The following is a 27,478-nucleotide window of genomic DNA, read 5'->3' on the forward strand; positions in this document are numbered from 1 at the left end:
AACACCAAAGTAATTGCTTACAGAGCTTGCTTATTCGACATCTTTAAGAGTTCTGAACAAATGTCTGTCCTCCTCCAGAACATCTAATGTACGCAAACGAGCGTTCCAACTTCTTATCTGGTGCGCCTCTTTTATTTTGACATCGAATGTGCACCTGCGGACCATTTATCTGCAGCCCTGTTTATAGTTTCCTGTGCATTTCAAACATTGTCCTTTATGATGTTTTTTTTTTTTTTATATCTAAAGTAACATGGCTGCTATGAGGCCAGCTAGGATCCCTGTGGACCTTGCCCTACAAATGATCCAGGACGGATGGGATGAAGAGCCCATCGGAGGCATTGACCCCCCCCCCACTGAACAAGGCCAGTCAGATACAGAGGAGTCCTCTGATGAGTCCTCTGAAGAGGAAATGGATATTGAGTCTAACAGAATGAGCCCCTCTTACTGTTCTAGCCACAATATTCTGAATTAGTCGGCCAGGGCTTGCACCTGGGTTTAGTACTGTCTCCCCAATAATGCATGGAAGATGTTCATGTCTGATAATATAATAGAAGACGTGCTAACATGCACAAACATGGAGGCACGAAGAGTAGCCACAGACAGGGGAAAAGAGTGGAAAAATGTAATCGAACATGAGCTCCTGGCCTTCATTTGATTGACCATTCTTGCAGGAAGTGAGAAGAACTGGGATGTACCAGTCTGTGTGTTTTTTGGGAGTCCTCTGCATAACCCATAGTACAAGGCCACTATGTCAGTTCAAAGATTTAAAGATATTCGCTGTTTCTTGCACTTTGATGACAAGAGGACCAGAGCCTACCGACTGAAAACAAACCACATGGCAGCTTTCCGCTACATATGGGGCCTGTTCCTGGTCAACTGCAGGCAGAAATCCATCCTCAGTGATTGTGTTACAGTGGATGAACAACTTGTGCCTTTCAGAGGGAAGACCCAGCTTCTGCAGTATATGCAGAGCAAGCATACAAAAATGATACAAGTGATACAAAAACTGCAATTTCTTAAAATTAATGAAAAAATAAATAAAAATGCAAAGGGCCTCATGTCACAAACATGTTTTATGAGGAATACCTCAAATATGAGACTGTTACAACTCTTCATTTTAAAGATTTTGAAGAATAACAACCGAGTTTATAGCAAAATGCATTGTTTCTATTTGGGGTCATTTTTGACCCCACTCGTGGAAGAGTGTAGGTATTGGTAGGTTGTGCATCCAAGGGTTAATTTGGACAGCATTAAGATAATGTCGTCCGCGAATAATCCAATTTTGGACTCAATATTATTTGTTCTGATGCCAGAGATATTTTGGTTGCTCCTTATCACAATAGCCAATGGTTCAATTGCTAGGACGAAGAGAAGAGGCGAAAGGGGACAGCCTTGGCGTGTACCTCTACCCTAGATAGAATGGTCTAGATATGATGTTGTTAGTTCTAACTGAGGCTATAGGTTTATTATATAATATTTTGACCCAGGTCATGAAGTAACTGCCAAAGCCAAACTGGGACAGTACCTTATAGAGATAGTTGTGTTCGACTCGATCGAAAGCTTTTTCTGCATCCAAGGAGAGCAGAGCCATGTCTGGATGTTCTGAATTTGAGTAAAATACATTCAGTACTCTGCGAATACCATGCTGCGCTTGCCGGCCTTTTACAAAACCATTCTGGTCAGTATCAGTGAGAAGATGAAGGTACCGTTCAAGTCTATTTGCCAATACTTTACTTATTATTTTGGTGTCAGAGTTTATTAATGAGATTGGTCTATAAGATTCACATTTTGTAGGCGGTTTCCCAGGCTTAGGGAATACCGTTATAAGTGCATTACGCAAGGAGGCGGGAAGCTCTTTTAAATCATAACTTTCCACTAGCATGTCGTACAGAGAGTGTACTAATTTCTCTATAAATATTTTGAAAAGGTCTAATGGGATTGCATCTGGGTCGGGAGTTTTTCCCGTTTTTAATTTATCGATTGCAATCGACAGTTCACTCACAGATAACTGAGAGTCTAATTCACATCGAGCTTCTTCACAGAGTGAAGGGGTGCTTATTGAGTCAAAGAAGGACTCTAGTGACTCTTGGGTCGCATCTCCTGTTGACTTATATAGTTGTGAGTAGTAGAGTTCAAAGAGTTCATTTATTCTGTGAGGATCTGTGGTGTTTTCATCTGCAGTTCTAATTTCATTTATTGTTTGTTTGTTCAATAACGTTTTTATGCGCCATGCCAAAAGTTTTCCTGCCTTCTCCCCCTGATCATAGTAGGTCTGTCTCAGTCTAAATAGTCGGGCTGCGGCTTTATCAGTAGTTAATTTATCATATTTTGCTCTTAGTCTTAAAAGTTTTTGTTGTTTTTCTTAGAGTCATTTAGGTTCATCTCAAGTTCTACTTCTTTTATTTGACCTTCAAGGTCCAACATCTCAGTGTAGTTTTTATTTGATTTGTTTTTGGTGTAGCTTATCATCTGCCTACATATAAAAACCTTAAAGGCTTCCCATCTAACTGAGGCTGTAGTTTCGGATTTATTAAAGTAAAAATAATCATCAATATTTTTGCCTACATAGTCCAAGAATTTTTGATTATGCATCCAGTGTGGTTTTAAACGCCAAATAGGATTACGTCTAAAAGCTGTTATAGCTGAAAAGTTAAGCGTGGTTAATAGTGATGTGTCGTTCGCGAACGAAATGGCTCTTAGAGGTGAACGACGCGAGCCGGCTCCTTATCGCCAGCCGTGGGGGTTTTTTTTTTCTTTCTCTCACCCTCTCTCTCACACTTTTTTCGGCTTCACTCCGCATGCGAGCCTTGTGCTTTACGCTGGGATGAGGGGGGAGGGGCGGTAGTTACACTCAGTAGCACAGGAACAGAGCAGGAGGGAGAGACAGAGAAAGAGCCAGGGACAACAATGTCACATTAAAAAAGGTATAGTAATCATCTATTTTCAGTTGCAGATGATAAAGGAGTCAGAAAGCTTATTCATGCAGGTCCATACGACAGAGAATGTGCATCTTCTTTTTGTTTTGATATTTTAATTTATATTTAATTGTGTTGTGGTTTGCAATGTTTTGTGTTGTTTCACTTTAAATTTGTAAAAGGAAAAGGCTGAAAATTTAAATAGTTAAAAATTGAAATGTGAATAGTTGATTTTTGTATTATATGATTTATTTATTACATTTTATGTGGAGTGAATAAATAAAAGTATATTTACTATGACCCCTAGAGACAAAGCAGCACGTACAAACTTCAAAACACGTAAAAACTCCAAAACACGTAAAAACTCCAAAACACGTAAAAACGCCAAAACACGTACAAAAGACAACAGAAGTGCTCCAGGATGCTAAGCGCAGTGTTGAGCTTTTGTTACCTAGTGGCTGCACAAGCCAGCAAGTACCAACGACCGGATTTGGTGTGTGGTAGTAACAGGTAAATGAACCTTTTTATTCATTTACCTGCAATTATCTTCATTACCTTCAATTATTTGAATATATATGAGTGCTTGCGTATAAATACACAAACAATACACATATGCTTTCAATTGTGATTAGTGATTAGGTGATTAGTGATTAGGTAGCTCTGTTTTGGAAGTTCAGTTCATGCTAGAAATGTGCTTTGGAGTTTATGTGTTTTGTCTCTAGTGGCCACCGTATATATTTATATATATAAATGAAACCACTTTTTTTTACATTAGTAATTCTTTTTGTGCATAATTTTATATTATTGTTAATAATAAATTAATTAAAGCAACAAAACAACCTGAAGAGCCGGTTCGGAGCCGAAAGAGCCGGCTCTTTTTAGAGGTTCGGCTCACTAAAAAGAGCCGGAAATCCCATCACTAGTGGTTAATGAGTGGTCAGATATAAGCACACTTTTATATGAACAGCTATTAATTCTGGGGACAAGAGAGTTTGAAATAAGAAAATAATCTATGCGACTGCGGCTATTATAACTGGCTGAGTGAGTATTCTCTCCCTGTTGGATTTTCTAATCTCCATATATCTTTAAGGTTGAATTCAGACAAAAAGTGTTGTATAACTTGTCTAGATTTTGGATGAGAAGAGTCTAAACCTGATGATCTATCAAGCTTAGGCTCTAGGGTACAATTAAAGTCCCCCCCAACGATTATCTCACCGTGAAGGGCTGCAATAGAGAGGAATAGATTGTTATAAAAGCTGGAGTCATCAATATTAGGGCCGTATAAATTAACTAAAATTAAGTCTTGGTTCAGCATGGAGCATTGTAGGATGATGAATCTCCCTGCAGGATCCAAGATGGGTTTTTTTAATACACATGGGCAATGATTTATGAATGAGTGTTGCCACTCTTCTAGCATGTGTTGACAAGTGGCTAGAGAAAACCTGACCTGGCAATCTCCTCCATATCTGGGCAATTTCACTCGCAAGTAAGTGTGTTTCTTGAATAAAGACTATCTTTGGGTGATATTGTTTAATTCTATCCATTACTCTTTTCAGTTTAATACATTTCCTAAGGCCTCTTACATTCCAGGAAATTAGTTCAATATTTGAATAACTACTCATACAGTTTGTGCCCTTAGTAGCCTGAACCTAATTACATCTCGTCTCCCCTGTCGGAACTCACAAATTATTATTTCAAGAGCACTGCACTTTAAAAACAAACTCTTATAAACAACAACAAAAAAAACAACAACCCAGAGACCTCCCATCAGTGTAGATCTCAGAACTTTGGGTGGGCCATTTGGGGTATTTCGGCGTTGTAGCCTATGTGCTCGCTCGATGATGGGTGGGGACACGTCCCGTCCCAAAACGTCAAGCAGCCAGGTTTGCAAAAATATTATGATTTCCCCTTGTTCAGTATTCTCGGGTAATCCGACGAGTCTCAGATTGGATCTCCGACTTCTGTTTTCGAGGTCGTCCACTTTTAGCAGGAGTTCCTGAAGTTTCTTATGAAGGGAAGCCTCTGTACTTGTAAGGGAAGAGAAGTCGTCTTCAATTTTACTAATGCGAGATTCTGCTGAGGTAAGCCTCTCTGAAAACACTCCAATTGCGTCTTTTATTTCTTGGTTTGATGTTATAACTTCTTGCAGTTGAGCAGTGAAGTGTGTTTTCAGTGACTGAATTGCGGCCAAAACACTCATCTCGGTCTGTTGGGCGCCAGCATTAGCTCCTTCCATCTTCTCGGTTTCAAGTTCGTTGCTAGCATTGTCGTCTGATCCATCTTTTCCGGCTGTTTTAGATTTGAACCTGTGTTTAGTCGACATCCTAGCTGTTAAGATCGGAGCAGAAGCTTGGGTCGGAGAGGAAGCCACTGAAAGATTGACTTTTAACCGCTGTTTAGGCGTACTTAAAGGGTGTTAAGGTCGGAGCTTGAGATCTTGCTGCCGTTCAGGTGGACGCCATAACCCAATCCTCAATAGTCGACTCACAAATGTTACCTTTTCAAAAGTTACAGATAAGCCTGAGTACGGAAGGTAAGGTGATAATCAATAAACTTGTTTTGCCTTTGATCAAAGTTCAGAAAATACTTTAACACTGTAATAGTTTAGAAAAGTGTGTTTGTAGCATTAGCTTAACAACATGAATACAATAATATTATTAATTAACATTTATTAAAACATTTTTATTACCATACCATTACCATAACTCCACATCTTCACTTTCTACAGAAAGGTCACTCCCTCCTGATGTCCTCATTTGACAGTAAAATATGCAAAGAACTCAAACAAAAACCTTGTTAAAAGTTAGCCACAGTCAGGACATGATAAGATGAGCTGCCTGGTAAGTTACGCATCATTAATTTATTAATGACAAAACATATAAACTTATGATTGATGATTGAAACCATTTAAAGACACAATAGACTTTTAGATATTCAAAAGGTATAATTATTTTGGATATACACACTAAACTCTATATTAAGCAACTTATCAGACTGGAGATAACAAACCTACAGCTCCAGGACACTGGGGTGTGCAGGTCGGATCACAGCTGACCCTTCCCACCTTGGACACAGTCTGTTTGACCTGCTCCCCTCAGGCAGGAGACTCCGGTCGATTCAGACCACAACCTCTCGCCATTAGAACAGTTTCTTCCCCTCTGCTGTTGGATTCATGAACAATAACCATATGACTGGTCCCACCACAAATACATGACCTATATTGTGTTCTCTGCATCTGTTCCATTTTTGCACCAATCATCACCCACATTAATGTATATATCAATCTGCTTAGCACTTTTCTTATTTTTATTTATTTTTTATTTTTTTTTATCTAAGTGTTTGTCTTATAATATGTTTCCCACTAAGTACTGCAGCAATTTCCTAATGTTGTAGATCTGCTCAATATCTGACAAACCCTTTTCTGATTCTGATTCTAAATGATAAAAATGGGTGATAAAAAATGACAAAAATAATCATGACGACTATATTTGTTCTACAGAAGCAAAGAATGGAAGAAACCCTTTTAGTGCTCATCCTGCTGCTCTCAGGTCAGTAATATAAAATATTAAACATTGAAATATAGTTTATAAACTTACTGAGACAGATTGATGTCATTTGGGTAATCAGATTACATGTTAAGTTAAAAAAAAAATTTATTTATTAACACATTTACAACAACGACAGAGAGAAAATCTCTACCTCATTATACCACAATGCCTGCATTCATTTTAAATTGTGTTGCTTTTGCAGCTATTTCTATGATAGCTATTAAACTAAATAGTTACTGTGGATTACAGTTATTAACAACAGCCAATGTATCCTGTATCGTGCCAGTCCTAAGCCCAGATAAAATAAGAAGACTTGTACCAGGAATGGCACCTGACATCAAGTCATAGTCAAATATGTGGATAAGAAGTACATTTCCATACTGGATTCTTAGCACCCTGAGTTAACATTTCTGCTGTTGATAAGCTCAGTGCCATTACAAACTGCTGGGCTTTGACAAAGGAGGAGGATAGGGGAAGGTGTATAAATATAGGAAGGTAAAGGCAGTATGGTGTGTAAGAGTAGGGATTTTAAATGTAGGGACTATGACTGTAAAGGGAAAGCACTGGCTGATGTGTTGCAGAGAATGAAGGTGCATATAGTCCTGATCAAAAGTTTAAGACAACTTAAAAAATATCTGCTACTTAAAAACTTCATTTAATTTAACGTATTTATCTCAGTTATATCGCAGCCATCTTTAGAATGTTTGGATTCGTGGGGTCAATTTGACCACAAACATAAAAGAGGGTTTTTTTTTATGTCTTTTTGATAAGAGACATTGTCTATTATCAGTTGCTCACAGGTTCTTGCACTAACATTATGCACACTGTTTAACAAATTGTTTTTGTTGTTTTATTTCTGTTTTGAAACATCACATAAAAAATATTATAAAAATATATGACAAAAAAAATATGAATTTACTGTAATGAATTTATGATTTTAAAAAAAGCCTATATCAACTGCAAGCTTTAAAAAGAGTCAACTAGCTGTTTTATTTAGCTTTTTAATGCTTTGAATTTCTTCCAAGAAAAACTCAACTTGTGAGGTAATTTTGTGTCATGTATGGAGGTTCGCCCACTTTTTTGCAGTTGTTTGCTTTTGAAATATGAGTGGGTGGGAGTGGAGATTCATTGAAAGACCAGGAACACCGGCTATAAAGTGTTGACCATTACCAGTATTATTTGTATCACAGTAAGTATGCTAATTTTCTTTAGATTTCTATGTTTTCATTTTTATTGACATGCCAGCAAACCAATTCTCAGTGTCACCAATACTTAATAAGCTAACAGCTATTAAGCTAACACAGCCACTTCACTAAGATAGTGGACTGAGTTCACAGCAGTAGCTGTGATAGACAGATAGATATGCTAAGTTTTTAAACTATACATAGTGTGATATTTTCAGGAATTTGATTCATTTTTTTCATTTTTTGATACAATGCTTATTATGGTGTACAGACATTATAATGAAATCTAATCTTTTAAAATGTAAGGTGAAGGATTTACTGAAGAATTCAGAACTGATTAAAAAAAAGGGCCAGGAGTTATTGGTAGGTAAGTGACATGAGATGGTTAAAGTCAAGTCAAATTAACTTGACCATGTACAGAAATGGCTGAACTTTTTGGGAGGAATATGTTGCTGGTCTGCTCAGTTAAAGCTAAAGTTAATACAAACCCATGATATAACCCATTGTATGGAGAAGCGCTATAACTTTTGAACTGAGTAAGTAGTTTTGCTGTATTTTATTTTGGCTCTACTTTCATTGTAGGTGTACTCAGAGGTCCAATCTTCGAAGGGGGTTTAAGCAGAGAATGCCTAACACTTTCTACACCAAACTACGTGTTATTCAACCAATGACCAATGAGCCTGGTTGTGCCGGAGGTTTCTTCCTGTTAAAAGGGAGTTTTTCCTTCCCACTGTGCCAAAGTGCTTGCTCATAGGGGGTCATATGATAGTTGGGTTTCTGTCTGTATGTATTGTATGGTCTACCTTACAATATAAAGCACCTTAAACCCATTGTTGTTGTGATTTGGCGCTGTGTAAATAAAATTTAAATGAAAACTGACAATTCTTATGAACCAGATGTGCGATGATTCAGTGACCCTTGTTATAATAATCCATGGCAACGGCCCAGTTACCAGCCTGTGATAATCATTCAAAATGACTTTTTGGATGTATTCAAAGAAATGCTGATAGACTTCTTGGTAATGTTTGGGGTGATCTATCCACTACATCTACGACTACAATTATTACCAAGGGGCTGAATGACACCGTAGAGTTTAGAGTACAGTACCCTGGATCCTGTTCACCAAATTGATGTAGACTCTTGAGTCTCTAATGTATCAGATCACAGTGTCTTGTTGAGTTTTTATTGTTTAATTTCACTCTTTGTTGCAATTACTGGACGATTTATACAGGAAAATAATGACTATTAACAAGGTTGCCCAAACTTTTGCATTTGTGTAATTAAAAATGATTGAAAAAGTGAACAAGAAATATTCAATTTTGTACTCCTTTAAAATTATGTTCCAAAAATGTTGTAGTACACGTATTATTAGTTGTACATGGCTGCACTACACATACTTGTTGCAGTTTGACTACAGAGAGGAGAAAAATGAATAGAATTAAAAATATAGCTCATTCACCAGTTGGACTTTCTTTTATGTGTCATCATTTCCTCCATTTGGACTCAAACAAGTTTGAAGTTTAAAGGTGTGCAGTGATGTGAAATAACAAACCTCTGTCAAACAGTTTGAACCAAGAAATGAGATAAACAAAACATTATAAAAATAAATAAATAAAATGACTTAAATATTTGTAAAAATGTAAGGTAAAAATATTTCACAATAAAACCTTTTTATTTTTCTCAGGAGGACTTTCCACACTTCCTCCCCACTCCAGAGAATACCACTTTGTGAACCAGCTGATGACCTGGACCGAAGCTCAGAGTTACTGCAGAGAACACTTCACTGACTTGGTCACCATCTACAACAGCAACATCAACCAACTGCTTTTCTCAATGTCACCAAGGATCAATACTGCAGCTTGGACAGGGCTCTATGATGATCGTTACAGCTGGAAGTGGTCCATGGAGGGAAAACTGTTTTATGCTGGCAGTACACATGAATTTCTGATCTGGGCTAACGGCCAACCAGACTGTATAAATGCAAAGGAATACTGTGTGGCTCTTCAGGGACAAACACAGATGAATGATAGACCCTGTGGAGATTCTTACCCTTTCCTGTGTTACAATGGTAGGAAAAAGATTTGTTGCACTAGTTATTTATACAGTTTTATAAGCTTCATAACGTGCATGTTCTTTTTTTTAAACTATTAACAGCCAAAAATACAAGTTACATCTTAGTGATGGAGAACCAAACCTGGTCAGCGGCTCAGTCGTACTGCAGGACATACCACACAGACCTGACCAGTATAAGAAGCAAAGAGGAGAAATCCAACATCACGCTCACTTTGAATGGATCAGGGGTTCAGTATGTGTGGATTGGCCTCTACAGGGATCCCTGGGCCTTCTGGTCTGACAACACAACCTCCACATTCACTAACTGGGCGCCGTCTGAGCCTAATAACTACAATTCAATTGAGTACTGTGGAGCATTTAGATTAATGTCAGGGGAATGGGGAGATGCCAACTGTGGGGTCAGATTTAATTTTTTCTGTTTCACAGGTGAGGTCCAGAATACAAACACTGTAAGATCCTGTCATCATGTAAAACACTAATGTTTGTGTTTTATATGTGGTTCATGTTTAGCAGTGACAAAGCAAACAGTGGTGAAAATGAAGCTTCAGTCAGAGGCAGACATGCACAGCACAGAGATCCAGCAGCAGGTTTCACAGCAGGTCAGCAGTTCAGTCACCAACACAAACTTGACACAAGTTCAAACTATGCTTCATGTTTTTCATCATCTGCACATTTTGTCCAGCTGTCAGGCCTCATGCTGTCAGAAGGACTGACAGACTTCAGGATTCATTGGAGGAAGGTCCAGAGTTACCGTGACGACCAGTCGAAGAATCAGGATGTGGACGGTGGCTGCAAAACTGAAGTCTGACTGGACTGAACCACTTCATGTGTGAAGTTAATAACATGCTGTGCTGAGCTGTCTCATCCTTTAAATCTTTCAATATTTCAGAGTGTAAAGTTTCACCAACAGCTCATTTGTTCAGCTGCAGTTGTAGTTTGGTAGAAATTCTTTAATCAGAGGTCCACTCACTAGTTTTCCTGATAGGCTCTAGTCTCTTGTTTTGTTTTGCAGCATCTCTTCCAACACTTTAGTTCTGTTTCATTGTGACAGCAACTGCTGCTGACTTACACAAATGTGTCACGTAGGCAAGTTTACAAGAATTAATACCTTATGAAAAACGGAAATTAAAATGCTAAGTTAGACTCAAGTCCTGATAATTTCACTTTTTTTTTTTAACTTATTGTGTGTGTCTTTGGTGATTTGAGGTTATTTTTCTATTAGTAAATGAATGAGTCCCTTGTGGGTTTTTACACTGAGTAATAAATCAGGTAACATTACTAAAGGTCCATGAAATTAAAGACATCTAAAAATCTAACAATCTAAAAAACAGCAGCTGAAGTGGAAACAGGAAGGTTGAGAAAAGAGAGCTGACTGAAAACTCCAGAGAAACTTATATATGGTTAGCTAAATTGGTGTTGGGAAGTATGTTATATGCATGTTGCAGTTATGTTATATAGTAGAATTGCATTTAATATGTCTATATATGCATATATAAAATATATAAACTTTTTATCAATGACAGTAAAAGGTCCAATCCCAATGGCCCTGCTTAGATGAGAAGGCTGAAGTCTCTGATAAAAACTTTCTGAGTCTTTATGTCTGCAGACTTTGACTTAAGGCATGACCTGCAGTTTATAGCGCTGTGATGTTAACCACAGGTTAACCACGACAAGCGTTAAAGCACAAGACAAAAAACTAAACTTAAATAATTATAGTAGATTGCATTTATATAGCGCTTTTCGAGACCCTCAAAGCGCTTTACAATTCCACTATTCAGTCACTCTCACATTCACCGCTGGCCTGGGGCAGACTGCCATATCGCGCCATCAGCCCCTCTGGTCATCACCAGTAGGAGTAGGTGAAGTGTCTTGCCCAAGTACACAACGACCAAGACGGACAGAGCTGGAGATTGAACCAGCAACCTTCCAGTTAGAAGATGAGCTTCCCATCCCCCTGAACCACGATCACCCTCTAAATAAGCACAAGAGAAGGAACTAGCTCTTAAAACTTAGGGCCAACTTGGGATTGGGCCAAATGTCACAGCTGTAGGAAAGTAAACTGTAACAGATTAAAAATTCATTGTTGTATATCAGTGATCATAAATAAAACAAGATAAAGAGCTCAAACTGTTCTTTTTTTGACATTTAAATTCTTTCAGCTTATGCTTCACTTTAGAGAAGGTATATGACAGAAGACTGCAGAAAACATGTTATTGTTGCACTTTCGCATGTTGAAATGACATAATGTCCTTGACACATTAAAGCTGTACCCATTTCAAATTGTTGACTTTGAGGAAGACAATCTCTGCATTTTTCTGGACAGCTGACAAGAGCCAGAAAAACAACAACAGCTGGTTATAAGTTAACGGTGTGGTGCTTGAATATAAACTGCTTTGAGCCTCATGCTGTTGCCACTACTAAAAAAGTTAGTTGTTTTTGTTTTTTGGTTGTTTTTTTTAAAGAAAATTAGATCCTTTAATGTCTCATCTGAGATGTTGTCTTTGTTTTATAGAAGGTTTGTGTCTTTTTGTATCGCTGCCTGGTTCAATACCTTGAACCAGGCACCTTGAACTGATAAGAATCAGTTGGGACTTCTGGTAAGAACTGCTAGCAAAAGTTCAGGGCACTGGCAAGATGGACTTTCAGCCATTTATAACAAAAATGTGTTAGGAAGGCTCATTCTATTGTTAATTGTTTGAACCATCCTCTTAAGAGTATCATATTTCTTTTTCTCAAAAGATTGTACGAACCTTGTTCTCTCTGCATCTTCTAAAACGTTTAGAGCACTTGTGCAAATATGTGATGTCTTGATAAATCGAGCAGATATTTGAAGTTTACACAGCACCATTCTCGCATGAAAATATCTTAAAAGTCTATTTTGTGACCCAGAAAGAGTAATATTTCAAACTCCGCCACTCTGTGTTCCTCCGCCACTGCCTCATTTGAGTTTTGGACGAAATGGATTCTGGGATATTGCATTTCGTCATTTTGAGCTGATTGGAGACCAGAACAGCCAATCAGATTGTTTTGCATCCAAGTCTGTAATTGGCTGGTTTTGTCGCACAAATATAACGGTGTATAGAAAGAGTTGAGCGTGCAACCAACACATTGCGAGCGAACGCAAATGCAAAAACTGAACAAGAGGGGCTGCTATTGTGTTTGTGTGGATAATAGCAAACACGGAAATACATTTTTTGCACGCAGCAATGAAGTTTGTTCACTCGAATTTAGCTTTTTTCGCTCAAAATAAATTTCTCCTCAAAATGCAACACTTGCACCTGCACACTTTTTTGTTTTACGTGCGCTCATATTTTTTTTACGTGCACTCAGAATAGTGGCACAAAAATAACACCATAGCTGGACACCAGTCACCCCCACCCGAGGAACAGGAACGGGTGTAGGGGTAGAGGGGTCACAGCTGCCTTCACCCCGGGAGCAGCTGGCTGCCGGCAGAGCCCGCAGGCACGTCACTGCAACCCCCCTTTGGCCTCTGCTCCGTGGCTGCTGGGTGAGCTCTCGAAGAGCCTAAGCTCTTCCCAGGAGGGTGGCATGGTTGCCCCCGTGGTGGTCCTCCTTGGGTCCTCGTACTCTGGGGCCTCTGGATGTCTGGGGCTTGGATCTCCTCCATACCTGCTTCATGCCCTGGGGGATGGGGCTATGACTCCCCACACCCTCTAAGAGATCGTTACATGGAGAAACCTTTTGAATACAAGCATGCTGATCACACAGGTGTACAAACAGTTGTTCACAGACACAAGCTACACCTTTCTTGGCTGCTACCTCAAAGCACATTGTGCGCTGTCGATCTTGCGTGCGGCACAATAACATGTAATATTTAGTATCTACTGTTAGCTAGTTTATTGTGATGGTGTTGTATTTAGTATGTTGCTCTTTCTTGTTTGTTTTCTCTTCTGTTTTTTTCTCCATACAGGTGATCCAGGTGTTTTGTTTGTTTTTCTTTTCTTTCTTCCCCCCTTTCACACCATCTCTTCTCCCCTCTATTTTTCTTTCTCCCCCTCTCTTTTCTTTCATTTTTTCTCCCTGTCCTATCCCCCAGTCATGTCTGTCCCGTCTGTAACAACCGAAAATCAAATCAAATAAATACATAATTATAATAAAGGTAACAATCAAATAGATCAATATGGCAAGGCCATGATGATCCACTTGGTAAAGTCACTTAGCATCTTTCTTGGCCTTCAGATAACAATGAAGGCCAAGCTTGATTTAATCTGGAGGATTGTTAATGACAATAGAGCAGCATTTGAAGCATTACCTGCAGTACAGGGAGGAGTGTGTGTGATCATAGGTGAAAGACATTGTACTTATTTGCCCTCGGAGTCAGAAGGCACAGCTAATTTGACTAGAGCAAATTAGGGATAATTTGGAGGAAATTCAAAGCAGTTTTATTAAAGGTGAATGAAGGTGAATGCAGATGCAAGAGTGACTGGAGGATATGAGGACAACAACATCACAAATGATGCTTTGAACCTCTTTAAAGGAAATTCCATTCTTGCATGTTTTCTGGATCCCAGTCATTATCATAGTGGTAGTTTTTGCCCATCTTAAAAGCAATAATACTGAAGTCAATCACTTTAGTCACCAAAACAACATTTGTTCAAAACCCTGTCAGGACGGTACATGTTAGTGCACCATCTGAGAGACCAGGAGGATTCTGAATCAGTTTGAGACTCTTTGGTGACCTAACATAAAACAGATGGTTTAGTTATTTAGTTAATTAGTTAAAACATAGAAAAGCAGCAGGTAGTGGTCATAATTAGAGGGCCAAAAATGGGTTATTAGTTTAGATTCAATGAGATTAATTAGTCAAACCTCCATTGTTAGTCCAAATAGAGTTAATGTGGCCACAGGAGGTTTTCAGTATTTGTACCCTGTGACTTGAAATGTTTACGTAACGGTGCCAGCATGCCTTGGAAGGCTGATGTCATGAGGCTCCAGGTAGTGGTGACCCTTTTAGCTCCAAACACATGGGTGAGACCACTGTATGGATGGGGGTGAGTAATCCAGGGGTGAGCTGGACCCAAACATGAAATAAATATCTCAAGTTCCTCTTTTCAATGTCTCCTTCCTGAGCGCAGCATCATTGCAATTTGCATCAATTACATTACATAATGTATAAAATAAGACTTTAGATAAAAGTAATGTTTATACCATATGCATAACTACATGAATGCAATAATATTATTAATGAACACTCATTAAACATGTTTGTTACCATAATTCTACTCATCTCCAATTTTTTTTGCAGAGTTCACTTCCTTCAGATTTTCTCATTTGACAGTAAAATGTATGAAAACAACAAACAAAGACATCCTTAAAGTTCAGCTTCACTCAACAGACGAAAAGATACGTTGTCGGGTAAGTTACCATCATTAATCTTGCTATTTATCTGATTTAGACCATTATTTTAAAAGCATGTGAGATTTTAAATATTCAGAAAGTATTTGATATAATTATTCTTGATGTGTGAAAATACAACTAATGATTCTGAAATTTATTAGACTGACAAAAATGGGTTATAATAATTCTGTTACAATAATATTCAAGATCACTATATTTTTGTTATATAGAAGCAAAGAATGGAAGGAGCCTGTTTACTGCTCATCCTGCTGCTTTCAGGTCAGTTTCATTAATATGTTAAACGTTTGAAATAATGCTAATAAACTTACTAAAATAAGATTATTTCAGTAAGTTTTGGGAAACATTTGGGAAATAAGATCATATGTAAAGTTTTTTTTAAATGTGTTTATTAACATCTTTACCTCCTGGTACCACAATACTTGCAGTCATTTTAAATTGAAGTTCCTTGTTCTACTATTTACATTTTGATATATTTAATGAATTTTGTTCTTATGATATCAGTCACATTTTGTATGTTCTATCTGAAGAAACAAAATGTTTTTCCCACCTATTGGGGCAAATAGGTTCTTATCATTACTGTTATTAACAACAACCCAGTTTATTCCTAGTACTGGTCCCAAACGCTGATAAAATAGGGATGGTTGCATCATGAATAGCACCTGGCATTAAGCCATTGCCAACTCAAATATATGGTTAAGAATAAAATTTGCCCTTCTGCATTCTGTTGACTAACTGGTTGCTGCTACAAACATTTGGGCTCATAAAAAGGACAAGAATAGGGGAATATGCATGTGAAAGTAAGAATTTTTAACTTAACTATAGGGATTGTGACTGCTAAAAAGTACATACAGTGCCTTGAAAAGGCATTCATACCCTTTGAATTTTCACACATTTTGTCACCTTACAAACACAATGAGTTTTAATGAGTTTTTCTGTGATAGACCAAAAAAATAAGTAGCAGATAATTTTGAAGTGGTACAAAAATGCTACATGACTTTCACACTTTTAACCCCCCAAAATCTTGAATATTGTGGTGTGCAATGTATTCTGAATGCAATAATTTGTATGCGTCAATAATTTGTAGACCCACCTTTCACTTCAATTACAACTGCAAGTCTCTACCAGCATCTAAGCCCCTTTCCATTATTACTTACTTGGATCGACTCTGCATGGTTCACCATGGTTTGCAGAGTTTTCCATTAGGTCATAGTACCTGGTACCAGGTACTTGCTCTGCCAGGGTCCCAAGTGAGCAGGTACTAAAATGTGACGTTGTCAGACTGCATGCCACCGATATTTTGGTCAGTAGCGTCACTCAATGAGTCATGAGAGCTTCTCGTTCCCGAAAATCAAAACCACCAATTTTGAAACAGCTACGAGGGAAATGGCTACAAAAATAAAAACCAAATAGCAGGTATATATTTGCTTAGATGTCCAACTTTGTTGTATTGTTCATGTTGCATGTCAATTACATTATAGGACACGTTGCTATGACAAGTATGCATACAAGGTTCAAGTGAGTTGTAATTGAAAACCAGTTGAACCAAATCAAGTCATGGTTATCCATGTCGATTCAACCCAAGTAACAGTAAAAGGGCTCTTAAGACTGAAATTTTTGCCCAATCTCCTTTGCAAAATAGCTCAACCTCGGCCAGATTGGATGGAGAGCATCTGTAAATAGTAATTTTCAAGTCTATCCACAGATGCTCAGTGGGATTTAGGTCTGGACTGGACTGACTGGGCCACTGTGACACATGAACATTCTTTGATCTAAACCATTGTATTGTAGCTGTTGCTGTATGTTTAGGGTCATTGTTATGCTGGAAGGTGAATCTCCTTCACAGTCTCAAGTCCTTTATAGCCTCCAACAGGTTTTCTTCCAGGAGTGTCCCGTATTTAGCTCCATCCATCTTCCCATTAACTCTGACCAGCTTCCCTGTCCTCACTGAAGAAAACTATCCCCACAGTATGATGCTGCCACCACCATGTTTCACAGTGGGGATGGTATGTTCAGAGTGATGAACAGTGCTTACTTTTCCACAACATGTAGCTCTTTGCATTTGAACCAAAATGTTAAACTTTCCGTTTTCCACATGTTTGCAGTGTCCCCTACATGGCTCCTGGCAAACTGCAAATGGGACCTTTTTTGTTGTTCTGTCAACATTGGCTTTCTCTTGGCACTCTTCTATATAGAGCTCAGAGTACAGAGCTCAAAATTGTTCTGTGGACAGATTCTTCCACCCTAGCTGTGGATTTCTGCACGGCCTCTTGGAAGCCCATGGTCACAGCTTGGGATATTTGTTTATAACCTAACTCTGCTTAAAACGTATCTACAACTTTATCACTGACTTGTCTGGTGAGTTCCTTGATCTTCACGATGCTATTTGTTCACTAATGTACTCCAATAAACCACTGGGACCTTCATAGAACAGGTGTATTTATAATGAGACTAAATTACACTCAGAGATCTAATGAGATGACTTCTGAAGGCACTGACTGCGCTGAATTTTATTTAGTAGTATTAAAGTACAGGGGGCTGAATACAAATGCTTTTCACATTTTCATTTGCTTAAAATAGTGAAAAACATTTATCATTTTCACGCCACATTTTCGACCACTGCCATTTTGTGTTGGTTTTTCCCAGAAAAAATTAATCAAAACATTTAAGTTTGGGGTTGTAAGGTGACAAAATATGGGGGAATGCGCAAGTGCAAGGGGAATTAATACTTTTTCAACGGACTGTACTAACATTGTTACTGCTATTAAATAAATTAAGTAAAGAAAATTAAAATTTAAAAATCTGTCCTACTAATTTAAATAGTTTAAGTTGATCTAATATTTTCTTTCATTTCAGTAAGTTCAAAATTTTGATCACTTTGAACTCTCTTACAATGTATATGTTCTGGCTATATGTATCTGCTACTTAAAAAAACGATCACATTATTTTTACTTATGTAGCTTGTTGTAAGTAACTCCTGATTGATACAACCAGGGTTCTTTTCTCTTAAACAACAATCAGTGTTAGTAATACTAAAAGCACACACCCTATTTAAATAGGTTAGTTGGGAGTGAGACAGCTTAGGGTCTTGTGTGATTTTGAATAAATACTAAGAACTAAAAGAGGGAAATAGAGCAAAGCTATGGTTTTTATTTCCCAAAAACATACAAGACACAACACAAGACTCTTTCCACGCAATTATATAAAAACAAATTAAGGTGCAATATAGGGCAGTACAGGGCTTTCTATCTACCACTCCGCTGTTATATAGTGAGCGGTCACAGTCACGTAGCTTCCCGTTGCCCTGGAGGTCCACCCTTTTGACGATACAACAGACGATACCTGGGACAGCTCAGTTATAACTTTTCCTGCTCATACATGCTTGGAGCGATCTTGTCACTAAAGCTCCCGTTCCTAAACTTTTCTGCCGTCGATGTTTTGCTCCTTTTGATGTATACCCTCCTGTTTTTACCTTCTATGAGTTTCTCCAGATGTCAGCAATTGATTTTAATTTTTTCATTAATTTCATAGCGTGGCTCAAGCACCTTCATCATAGTTTAAACTAGTGCTGTCAGCGTAAATCTCGTTAAAATGACGTTAATGCCATAACTGCATTAATGCGGCAAATCTCCGTTAACTAGTTACCACGGATCGCCCCGTGCATGGGGCTGCATGGCGTCAATGCATCAGCTAATGCGCTGACTAGTTTAAACTCCTTGTTTTGCACAACAGAATACGGCCTCCCGTCTGCAGCTAAACACCCCAATAGCTTTTGTAATAGCTTTAGCCCGGTCGGATTGGGCAGCAAAGGGCTGCTTAAATACCGCAAACTCCTCTGCTCCTCCACTTGGACCGCTAGCCCTGACCATAACTATCGCTTGACAGACTGACCACGGGCACCATACACATACTTTTTTCTTCTTTTTCGAATCTTCGGATCACGTGCGTACCGAACCGTGGAGTGGGATCGGTTCGGATTACGGATCAACCGTGATCCGTTGCACCACTATATATATATATATATATATATATATATATATATATATATATATATATATATATATATATATATATATATATGTATATATATATATATATATATATATGTATATATCAAGATCATGCTAATCTTTTAATTTGGAACAAGTTAAGAAAAGAACCAACACAAATAAAATACACTTCAGTTAAATACTTGCCGCTGCCTGTTGCTCCAGAGCTGCAGGTTGTTGACCCCTGCTCTAGGCAAGGAGTGCAAAGAAACACAGAAACTGTTGCTGTCATGTGGTTTAGGGAAGGACGACCCAAAATGCAGGCAAAGGCTGATGATGTGTGCGAGCATTTATTTACAGTGAGGAATGACAAACAAATACGGGAGGGGGAGGACAGAACTAAACATAAACCTAAACCATGCTGTCTAATAACAAAAAACGGTCTCAGTCTAATAATCTAAAATACCAACCACGGCTTCAGTGGTGGAACACTGTTCTAGTGGCTGACCTGGTGGGCAGCACTCGAGGCGAAGCAGTTCAGGTGGTTTACCTTGAGTTGCCATTTGGATCCACTGACTTCTGCTGGTCATTTGATGTACAGCAGCATTGCTGTGATAGTATGTGTGGGCTACATACTAGTGGATATGTAAAGTTAATGATGTATCAAGTACAGAATACCCTCATGAGGTCCTGTACAATTATGTACACACAACTCTAACAAACTCTACTGACTGAGACTGACTTGAGAAGATGTATGTAATTATTGTTATTGTTGGGAGATCAAGCTTGTAATGATCCTCAAAACCTCCTCAGAATCAGAATCAGCAAAAAGTAATTCCTGTGTCACATATTTATATTTTAGATTCTTCAAAATAGCTGCCTTTTGGCCTTTTGCCTTGATTGTGAAATCAAGTATGTCATTGGAAGTTGTACCAGCTAAACCTTTTTCTGGGAAGAGGTAAGGATAATTTACAAGAATACATGACAGAGAGAAAGTTGTCCAGTCCAAGGCTCAGGACCCACTCCAACATAAGGTATGTCCTTATAAGAGCCCCTTCTGCCATCATTCATTGGATGCATTTGGTCTGTCATCCTGGAGTAAGTAGGAACATTTCTCTACTCAAATGCCACTTCTAGTGGGATGCCTTCAAGAGCGATGTCTATCATTAGCAATATAGCTCAAGCTCTCATCATCTCTTAGCATGCATCCCACATTCCATTTTTCTGTGATGAAGCCCGTCGACTCCGGCAAGAGTAAAAAGGAGGGTTTACAAAGTGGTAGTGAGTAGTGATGTGTCGGTCGCGAACGAACCGGCTCTTTGAAGTAAACGACGCGAGCCGGCTCCTTATTGGGTTTTTTTTCTTTCTCTCACCCTCTCTCTCTCGCACTTTTTTTCCGCTTCACTCCGCACGCGAGCCTTGTGCTTTGCACTGGGAAGAGGGGGGAGGGGCAGTAGCTGCACTCTCTGTCACGACCTGCAGGATCAGCAGGGCGCTGATCATTAGATCCCCACTCCTGGCTCTTTTTCTCTTTCTCTCTCGCCCTCTCTCTTGTTTTCCCGGAGCGGAACTCATGGCGGGTTCACGCCCTCGGCTCACACCCTCCTGGGTTGGGAACACCTGGGTCTCATCAGACCAGCTGGTATTTGAGAGGGAGGAGGTCAGCTGTTCAATGCTGGATTGTTGTGAAGACCCTAGTCAGTACACGTCAAGTCCAAGTTTCCTGTTGCAACTCCGGAGTCCTGCGCGTAGATCCTCAGAGCAACACGTGTCAGTAACAATCCAGCCATACCATGGATCCAGCAGACTCAGCTCAGCAACCCGCCCCCGCTCCAGAAGCCTTGTTGGAGCGACACAAGCAGATGCTACAACACATTAACCATCAGTTGCTCGCACTCACTCAGGCTCTCGCTCAGCACATACCTCTGCCAAGTCCCGCTACGCCTTTTTTACGCTTTTTTGTTCAGTTACTCCGTGGTCAAGCCTTAAAGTGGGCTCAAGCAGTGTTGCAAACCGACTTATGCTGACTTTCTCTCAAAAGTTTAAAAGTGTGTTTGAAAGGGGCACCGGAGCGGAGGCGGCAGGTCACCGTTTGCTGAACTTAAAACAAGGAAGACGGTGTATGGCAGACTTTACTGTGGGGTTTTGGGTACTGGCTGAGGAGACTGGATGGGGGCAGTCTGCGCTGATAAATACTTTATTAAACTATGTTTTTGATGAACTCAAGGGCGAACTATTAATGAGAGAGCTGCCCAAAACCCTGTTGGAGGTGATAACGTTATGTGTGAATGTAGATAAACATTTGAGGGCGCGTCACTGCGCCGGCAAGTACAGTGCCCAGATGCCCATGGGGCAAGCGAAGACAGCTTCCGGCAGAAGCGGAAGTAGCAATCGGGATGTGGATCGCGGCGACGAGCATGAGCAACCCATGCAAATCGGACGCTCCCAAATCTCCCCGAAGGAGAGAGCCCGCCGATGGAGGGCCGGTGAGTGCTTTTACTGTGGCCGCAAGGGCCATATCGCCATTGTCTGTCCAGCAAGGCCAAAAGACCACGCCCATCGGTAGAAAGGAGGGTACGGGTGGGCGAGGTCTCCTTTTCACATTCTCCTCCACGTTTCATGCTAGCAGCTAAAGTGACTGTCCACTCTTCCTCCCACTCCCTTCAGGTGCTGATTGACTCCGGGGCGGAGCAGAGTTTCATGGATGCTTCCCTGGTTCTCGAACTCAAAGTTAACACACAAGCATTGCCCCACTCCTTGCAGGTCACCGCTTTAAATGGTCAGCGTCTTCCCAATATAACTCATATTACAGAACTCGTGTCCCTAACCCTATCTGGTAATCACATTGAAATGTTACAGTTTTATGTGTTTCAAGCTCCTCTCACACCCCTAGAGCTGGGATTTCCATGGTTGCGCCAGCATAACCCCGTACTCGACTGGAAAGAGGAGAGGGTTCTGGGGTGGGGTGAAGAATGTCACATGACCTGTTTAAAAGCTGCTACTCCTGTAAAAACATCATAACTCACCACCGCACGAGCCCCCTGACCTTTCAGCCGTCCCGTCGGAGTACCATGATCTCAAACAAGTGTTTTGTAAGGACCGAGCCCGCTCTCTTCCCCCTCACCGTCTGTACGATTGCAGTTCTGATTTGCTCCCAGGTGCACCCCTTCCCACTAGTCGCTTGTACAGCCTCTCTCAACCTGAACGTGAATGCATGGAGAAGTACATCAATGAATCCTTGGCTAATGGACTAATTGGCCCCTCTTCATCCCCCGTGGCTGCTGGGTTCTTTTTTGTAACTAAGGCTACGTCCACACGTACACGGGTATTTTTGAAAACGCAGATTTTTCTATGCGTTTGCACCTTTCGTCCACACGTAAACGGCGTTTTCGGTCACTGAAAACGGAGATTTCTAAAAACGCCTGCCAGGGTGGATATTTTCGAAAACTCAGTTTTTGCATTTACGTGTGGACGAGAAAAACGGAGACGCAGCGTCAAAGGTGTGCGCCTTTTTTGACGTCACACTGTGCGCCACATTATTGTTTCAGTGAAATGAATTTCTACAATACTGTTACTGTTAATTGTACTCTCTGCAGTGTTTAAATGCTTACATATACACACACAGTTACTGTCCCTCCACACATATGACTCGGTTCTGCTTCTATGCCCCATCTTTGTTTACTATTTCCCACCGAGGCTTCTAGACTTCTGATTGGCCAACATTTCTACATGGTTGGCATGTTCCTAGCAGCTTTTTCCTTCATTTCTACGTTTATGTGTGGACGGGATTATTTTTTAAAACGAAAATGGAAAATCTCAGTTTTCAAAAATACCCGTGTACTTGTGGATGTAGCCTAGGAAAGATAAAAGCCTCCGGCCATGTATTGATTTCTGGGGCCTCAATAACATTACCAATAAGTACCCTCTGCCACTCTTGTCCTCCACTTTTGAACTCCTGCAGGGGGAGACAATTTTCACTAAACTCTATTTGCGAAATCTCTACCACTTAGTCCGAATATGAAAGGGAGACGAGTGGAAAACAGCCTTCAACACGCACCTGGGCCATTTTGAATACTTGGTCATGCCGTTTGGACTTACTAATGCTGTCTTTCAGGGTCTAGTCAATGATGTGCTCTGTGATTTCATCAATCGTTTTGTGTTTGTGTACCTTGACGACATTCTCATCTTCTCCCGCATTCTCTCTGATCATGTACGCCATGTCAGACAAGTCCTGCAATCTCTCATGGAGAATCACCTGTTTGTTAAAGGAGAAAAGTGTGAGTTTCATGTGAGTATGTGTCATTCTTGGGCTACATCATTGAACAGGGCGATTTAACCCTCTGGGGTCCAGGGTATAATTGGCCGTTTTTGACTACTTTTGATTTTACTTCTATATTTCACCTTTAAAATATGTTTTTCTTGCCTTGTTTGGTATCATTATTTTCAGGACAACCTCAAATATCTGAATTTTGAGTTATTTTTACATTTTGGTATACTATATTAGCACAGTTGATCTAAATTCAGACAAAATGCGAGTAGAAAAAAGTTATATTTTTTACTGTAAAACCCACAAACATGTTTAACGAATCATTTTCATGACTTGAAATGCAAATAGAAATTGTACATTTCTAAAAATTACGCACAAGTTTTGCAAACAACAAAGTTATATGGTACCATTTACCTAAAAATGCAGCCAAGGCCTCAGGCGTTTTTTATATAACCATCTAAATCTATTTACAGAACAATCAGGTGTGCTGCATCAAATAAGAAGGCACACAAATTATTTGTGCCAGTCCAAAAAATGTAGTTTGTGTTCAGTATAAGACGGAGGAGAACACCACAGGCCTAAACCCTGCAGGTCTGACAGCAGGAGGTGTATCGGTCCTGTTTTCCACGTGGGAACAGAGTTTACACTGAAATCTGCCTTTGACGGCTTTTTTTGGAGAAAATATGAAATTCATCAGTCTAACTGACACACAATACAAAACAATAACTACACAACAAACTAACTATAGCCTCCAAACACGCTAAACGTCACTAATGTCTCACATATGAAAACTCGCTCTCTCTCTTTCTTTCGCTCGCCCGCTTTCCTTCGCGGGTGTCACTCCTAAAAACTTCCCCTTCTCCCTAAACAACCAAGTGTCACATGTTGCCATATCATTTTTTTGATTGGCTGACATGGTAAACTCTAACACCAATAGGGAAGGGGTGTTTTTTCTTTTTCTTTTTACACTCGCAAGCGGAGAGTGTTTGCTAGCGCTGTCTGTAGAAAACGCTGTTTTTACCGTTCTTCCCGCTGTAAACACCGCTGTTTTGTTCAGATAAAAACATTGCATGTAACTCTGGTTTTACGTGGCCCATCGACACAATTCAAAAACTGGTATATAGTTTGAAGTCTGCACTTTCGACCCAAGTTGAAATGGAGACTCTGACTTGCTGCATCTTGTAGCTGTGTCGTCTTAAATTGGTCATGTGATTTTGACGTGCCGGCACGTCCGGCAACCCCAGAGGGTTAAGAGCCGATCCAGCGAAAGTACAAGCAGTCTTGGACTGGCTCACTCCACCTAATCGTAAGCAGCTTCAACGGTTCCTGGGTTTTGCCAACTTTTATCGGAGGTTCATTGGTGACTACAGGAAGATTGCTTTGCCGCTAACCCGTTTAACTTCCCCTAAGGTAACTTTTTGCTGGGATGATCGAGCTCAGGAGGCCTTCACCCAGCTAAAGAAATGCTTGGCTTCGGCTCCCATCCTCCAGCAACCGGATCTCAAGCAGCAGTTTATTGTAGAGGTGGACGCTTCGGATGTAGGAGTTGGAGCCGTTCTCTCCTAACAACAAGAGAGTAAGCTCCACCCTTGCGCTTACTTCTCCCGTCTCTCTCCCGCAGAGCAGAACTAAGACATCGGGGACCGTAAACTGCTGGCAATCAAACTCGCCTGGAGGAGTGGCACCACTGGCTAGAAGGCGCAGCTCCTTTGTAGTATGGACGGACCACAAGAACCTCGAATACTTCCGGTCAGCTAAACGGCTAAACGCCCGACAAGCCAGTTGGGCTCTGTTCTTTACAAGATTCTGCTTCACAATCACCTACAGGCCCGGTTCTCGGAGTGTGAAACCTGATGCTCTTTCTCGCCAATTCACCGCCTCGGAGGATCAGGCCCGTGAGGCTCCTATTCTCCCTCCCACATGTGTAATCGGAGTCCTGTCGTGGGAGATCGATTCCACCACACAGGAGGCCCAGTGGGCGGAACCGGATCCAGGGACTGGTCCCCCTGGATTGCTCTTTGTTCCCACCAGGGTTTTAATAGTTTTGCAATTTTCATTAGTTTTTATTTTTATTTCGTTTTGACTTCAGATTTTCAATTTTATATTAGTTTTAATTAGTTTTTACCAATTGTTTGCTAGTTTAGTTTAGTTTTTATTTTTTGGAAAATCCTTAGTTTCAGTTTAGTTTTGATTAGTTTCAGTTATAGTTTTAGTTGTGTTTGCAATAAAGTGTAACAAAATCCCAGTTTCATCATATCAGTCATTCTCTTCTGCTTATCCTTGGGTATGTTGCTATTCCAGCTACCATACCCTGCACCCTGCACAGGTCGCCTGTCTGTCACAGGGCTAACACGCAGAGACAGACAACTCACATTCCCACCTATGGGTTCTTTAAATAAATAAATAAATAAAGGCAGATGAACAACCATTGATACCAGGCAACTATAAAATGTATATCTTGGCCCCAATGAGACTATTAACTCTTGCAGCACCGGTGTTAAGGCAATTGACTCACACAGTTATGTAGATATCCCAGTCCTGTTGTCTCGGGATGCATCACGCTGCCTTGCCTGGGGTTAGCTTCTGTTTCTGGGGATGAGGGTTGGGCGTGCTCCTTACCTTCTCCAGGTAAGCTAGGTTAGCCTTCTTGTGTGAGCTTTTCAAGTGCACTTTAAGGTTTGTGGGATTTTTTTCCTTTTAGAAATGTCCCTCATAATTTGTCTCTTTCCACTACAAGACACTTGCTTTATCCAAAACACAGTCATATTCAAAGTAATCCCAAATTGGAATCTGGTGCTTTCTCCAGACTTTTCCTGACATGATTCTGCGGCGTGGGCGGAGCAGCAACACAGACGACTCGACTAACATACTTGCCACCTGCTGGCATAATGAGACACAGCAAGAAAAAACCTGAAACTAAACTTCTTTTCACCCTTGACTATTGTATGACACGCACACATCAACGAAAACTAAACGCATTTTTGCTATAAATTCAGTTAATTTTAGTTAGTTTTGTGAACACTCATTACAGTTTTAGTTAGTTTTCCTTTTTTCGTTTTTATTTTTATTTCCGTTAACGAAAATGTTTTTTCACTTCTAGTTTTCGTTATTTTGTTAGTTTTCGTTAACGATAATAACCTTGGTTCCCACGTCTGTTCGCTCGTGAGTACTACAATGGGCCCACCATAATCACCATAATTGTGGCAGAGCAGGTCAGCCACTAACCAGAAGGTCGGTGGTTCGATCCCAGGCTGCTCCAGGCTGCATACCAAATATCCTTGGGCAAGATACTAACCCCATGTTTGCCTACTGGTGGTGGTCAGAGGGCCCGGTGGCGCCAGTGTCCGGCAGCCTCGCCTCTGTCAGTGCGCCCCAGGGCAGCTGTGGCTACAATGTAGCTTGCCATCACCAGTGTGTGAATGTGTGCGTGAATGGGTGAATGACAGAATGTAGTGTGAAGCGCTTTGGGGTCCTTAGGGACTGAGTAAAGCACTATACAAATGCAGGCCATTTACCATTTACCATAATTGACCGTTTTTCTAAACCCGCCCACTTTGTTGCTCTCCCCAAGCTCCCCACCGCCCTAGAAACCGCCCAACTTCTGTCAACCCAAGTGTTTCACCTCCACGGGATCCCAGCAGAAATACTCTCAGACCGGGGCCCCCAGTTCACCTCGCACTTTTGGAAGGAGTTCTGCACCTCCTTAGGGGCCCAGGTCAGTGTCTGGTCAGGTTTTCATCCGTAGACCAACGGTCAAGCAGAACAGGCCAACCAAGAACTCAAGGCAACACTCCGCTGCTTAACATCCACTTATCAAACCACCTGGAGTGAGCAACTAACGTGGGTGGAGTACGCCCACAACAGCCTTACCTCATCCACCACAGGCGTCTCTCCGTTCGAGGCCTCCCTGGGGTATCAACCTCCCCTGTTCCCAGGGGAGGTTTTGAAGGTGAGCACTTTGTGCCCTCTGTTCAGCAGCACCTGCGGTGATGTCGGCACGCATGGCGAGCCACTAGAGCTGCCCTTCTTCGCACTGCGAAAAGAAACAAACAGCTGGCGGATTGCCACAGGACCCCGGCCCCGGCATACTCCCCTGGACAGAAGGTTTGGCTCTCGACTCGGTATG

General features: G+C 40.5%; 2 protein-coding genes across 3 annotated transcripts in view; both read left to right on the top strand.

Annotated features, from left to right (window-relative positions):
• LOC116320990 (nuclear factor 7, brain-like) overlaps positions 1–27,478 on the top strand; it is a 1,074,516-nt gene that overhangs the window by 590,240 nt on the left and 456,798 nt on the right. The window lies entirely within an intron of this gene.
• LOC120438417 (macrophage mannose receptor 1-like) lies at positions 6,401–11,463 on the top strand. Its single transcript, XM_039608834.1, has 5 exons — positions 6,401–6,463; positions 9,332–9,715; positions 9,802–10,146; positions 10,231–10,319; positions 10,403–11,463. Exons 1-5 carry the CDS (start codon positions 6,424–6,426, stop codon positions 10,526–10,528), a joined length of 984 nt encoding a protein of 327 aa, XP_039464768.1. The 5' UTR covers positions 6,401–6,423; the 3' UTR covers positions 10,529–11,463.

The sequence above is a fragment of the Oreochromis aureus genome, linkage group 3 (genome assembly GCF_013358895.1).
Source record: "Oreochromis aureus strain Israel breed Guangdong linkage group 3, ZZ_aureus, whole genome shotgun sequence".
NCBI lineage: Eukaryota > Metazoa > Chordata > Actinopteri > Cichliformes > Cichlidae > Oreochromis > Oreochromis aureus.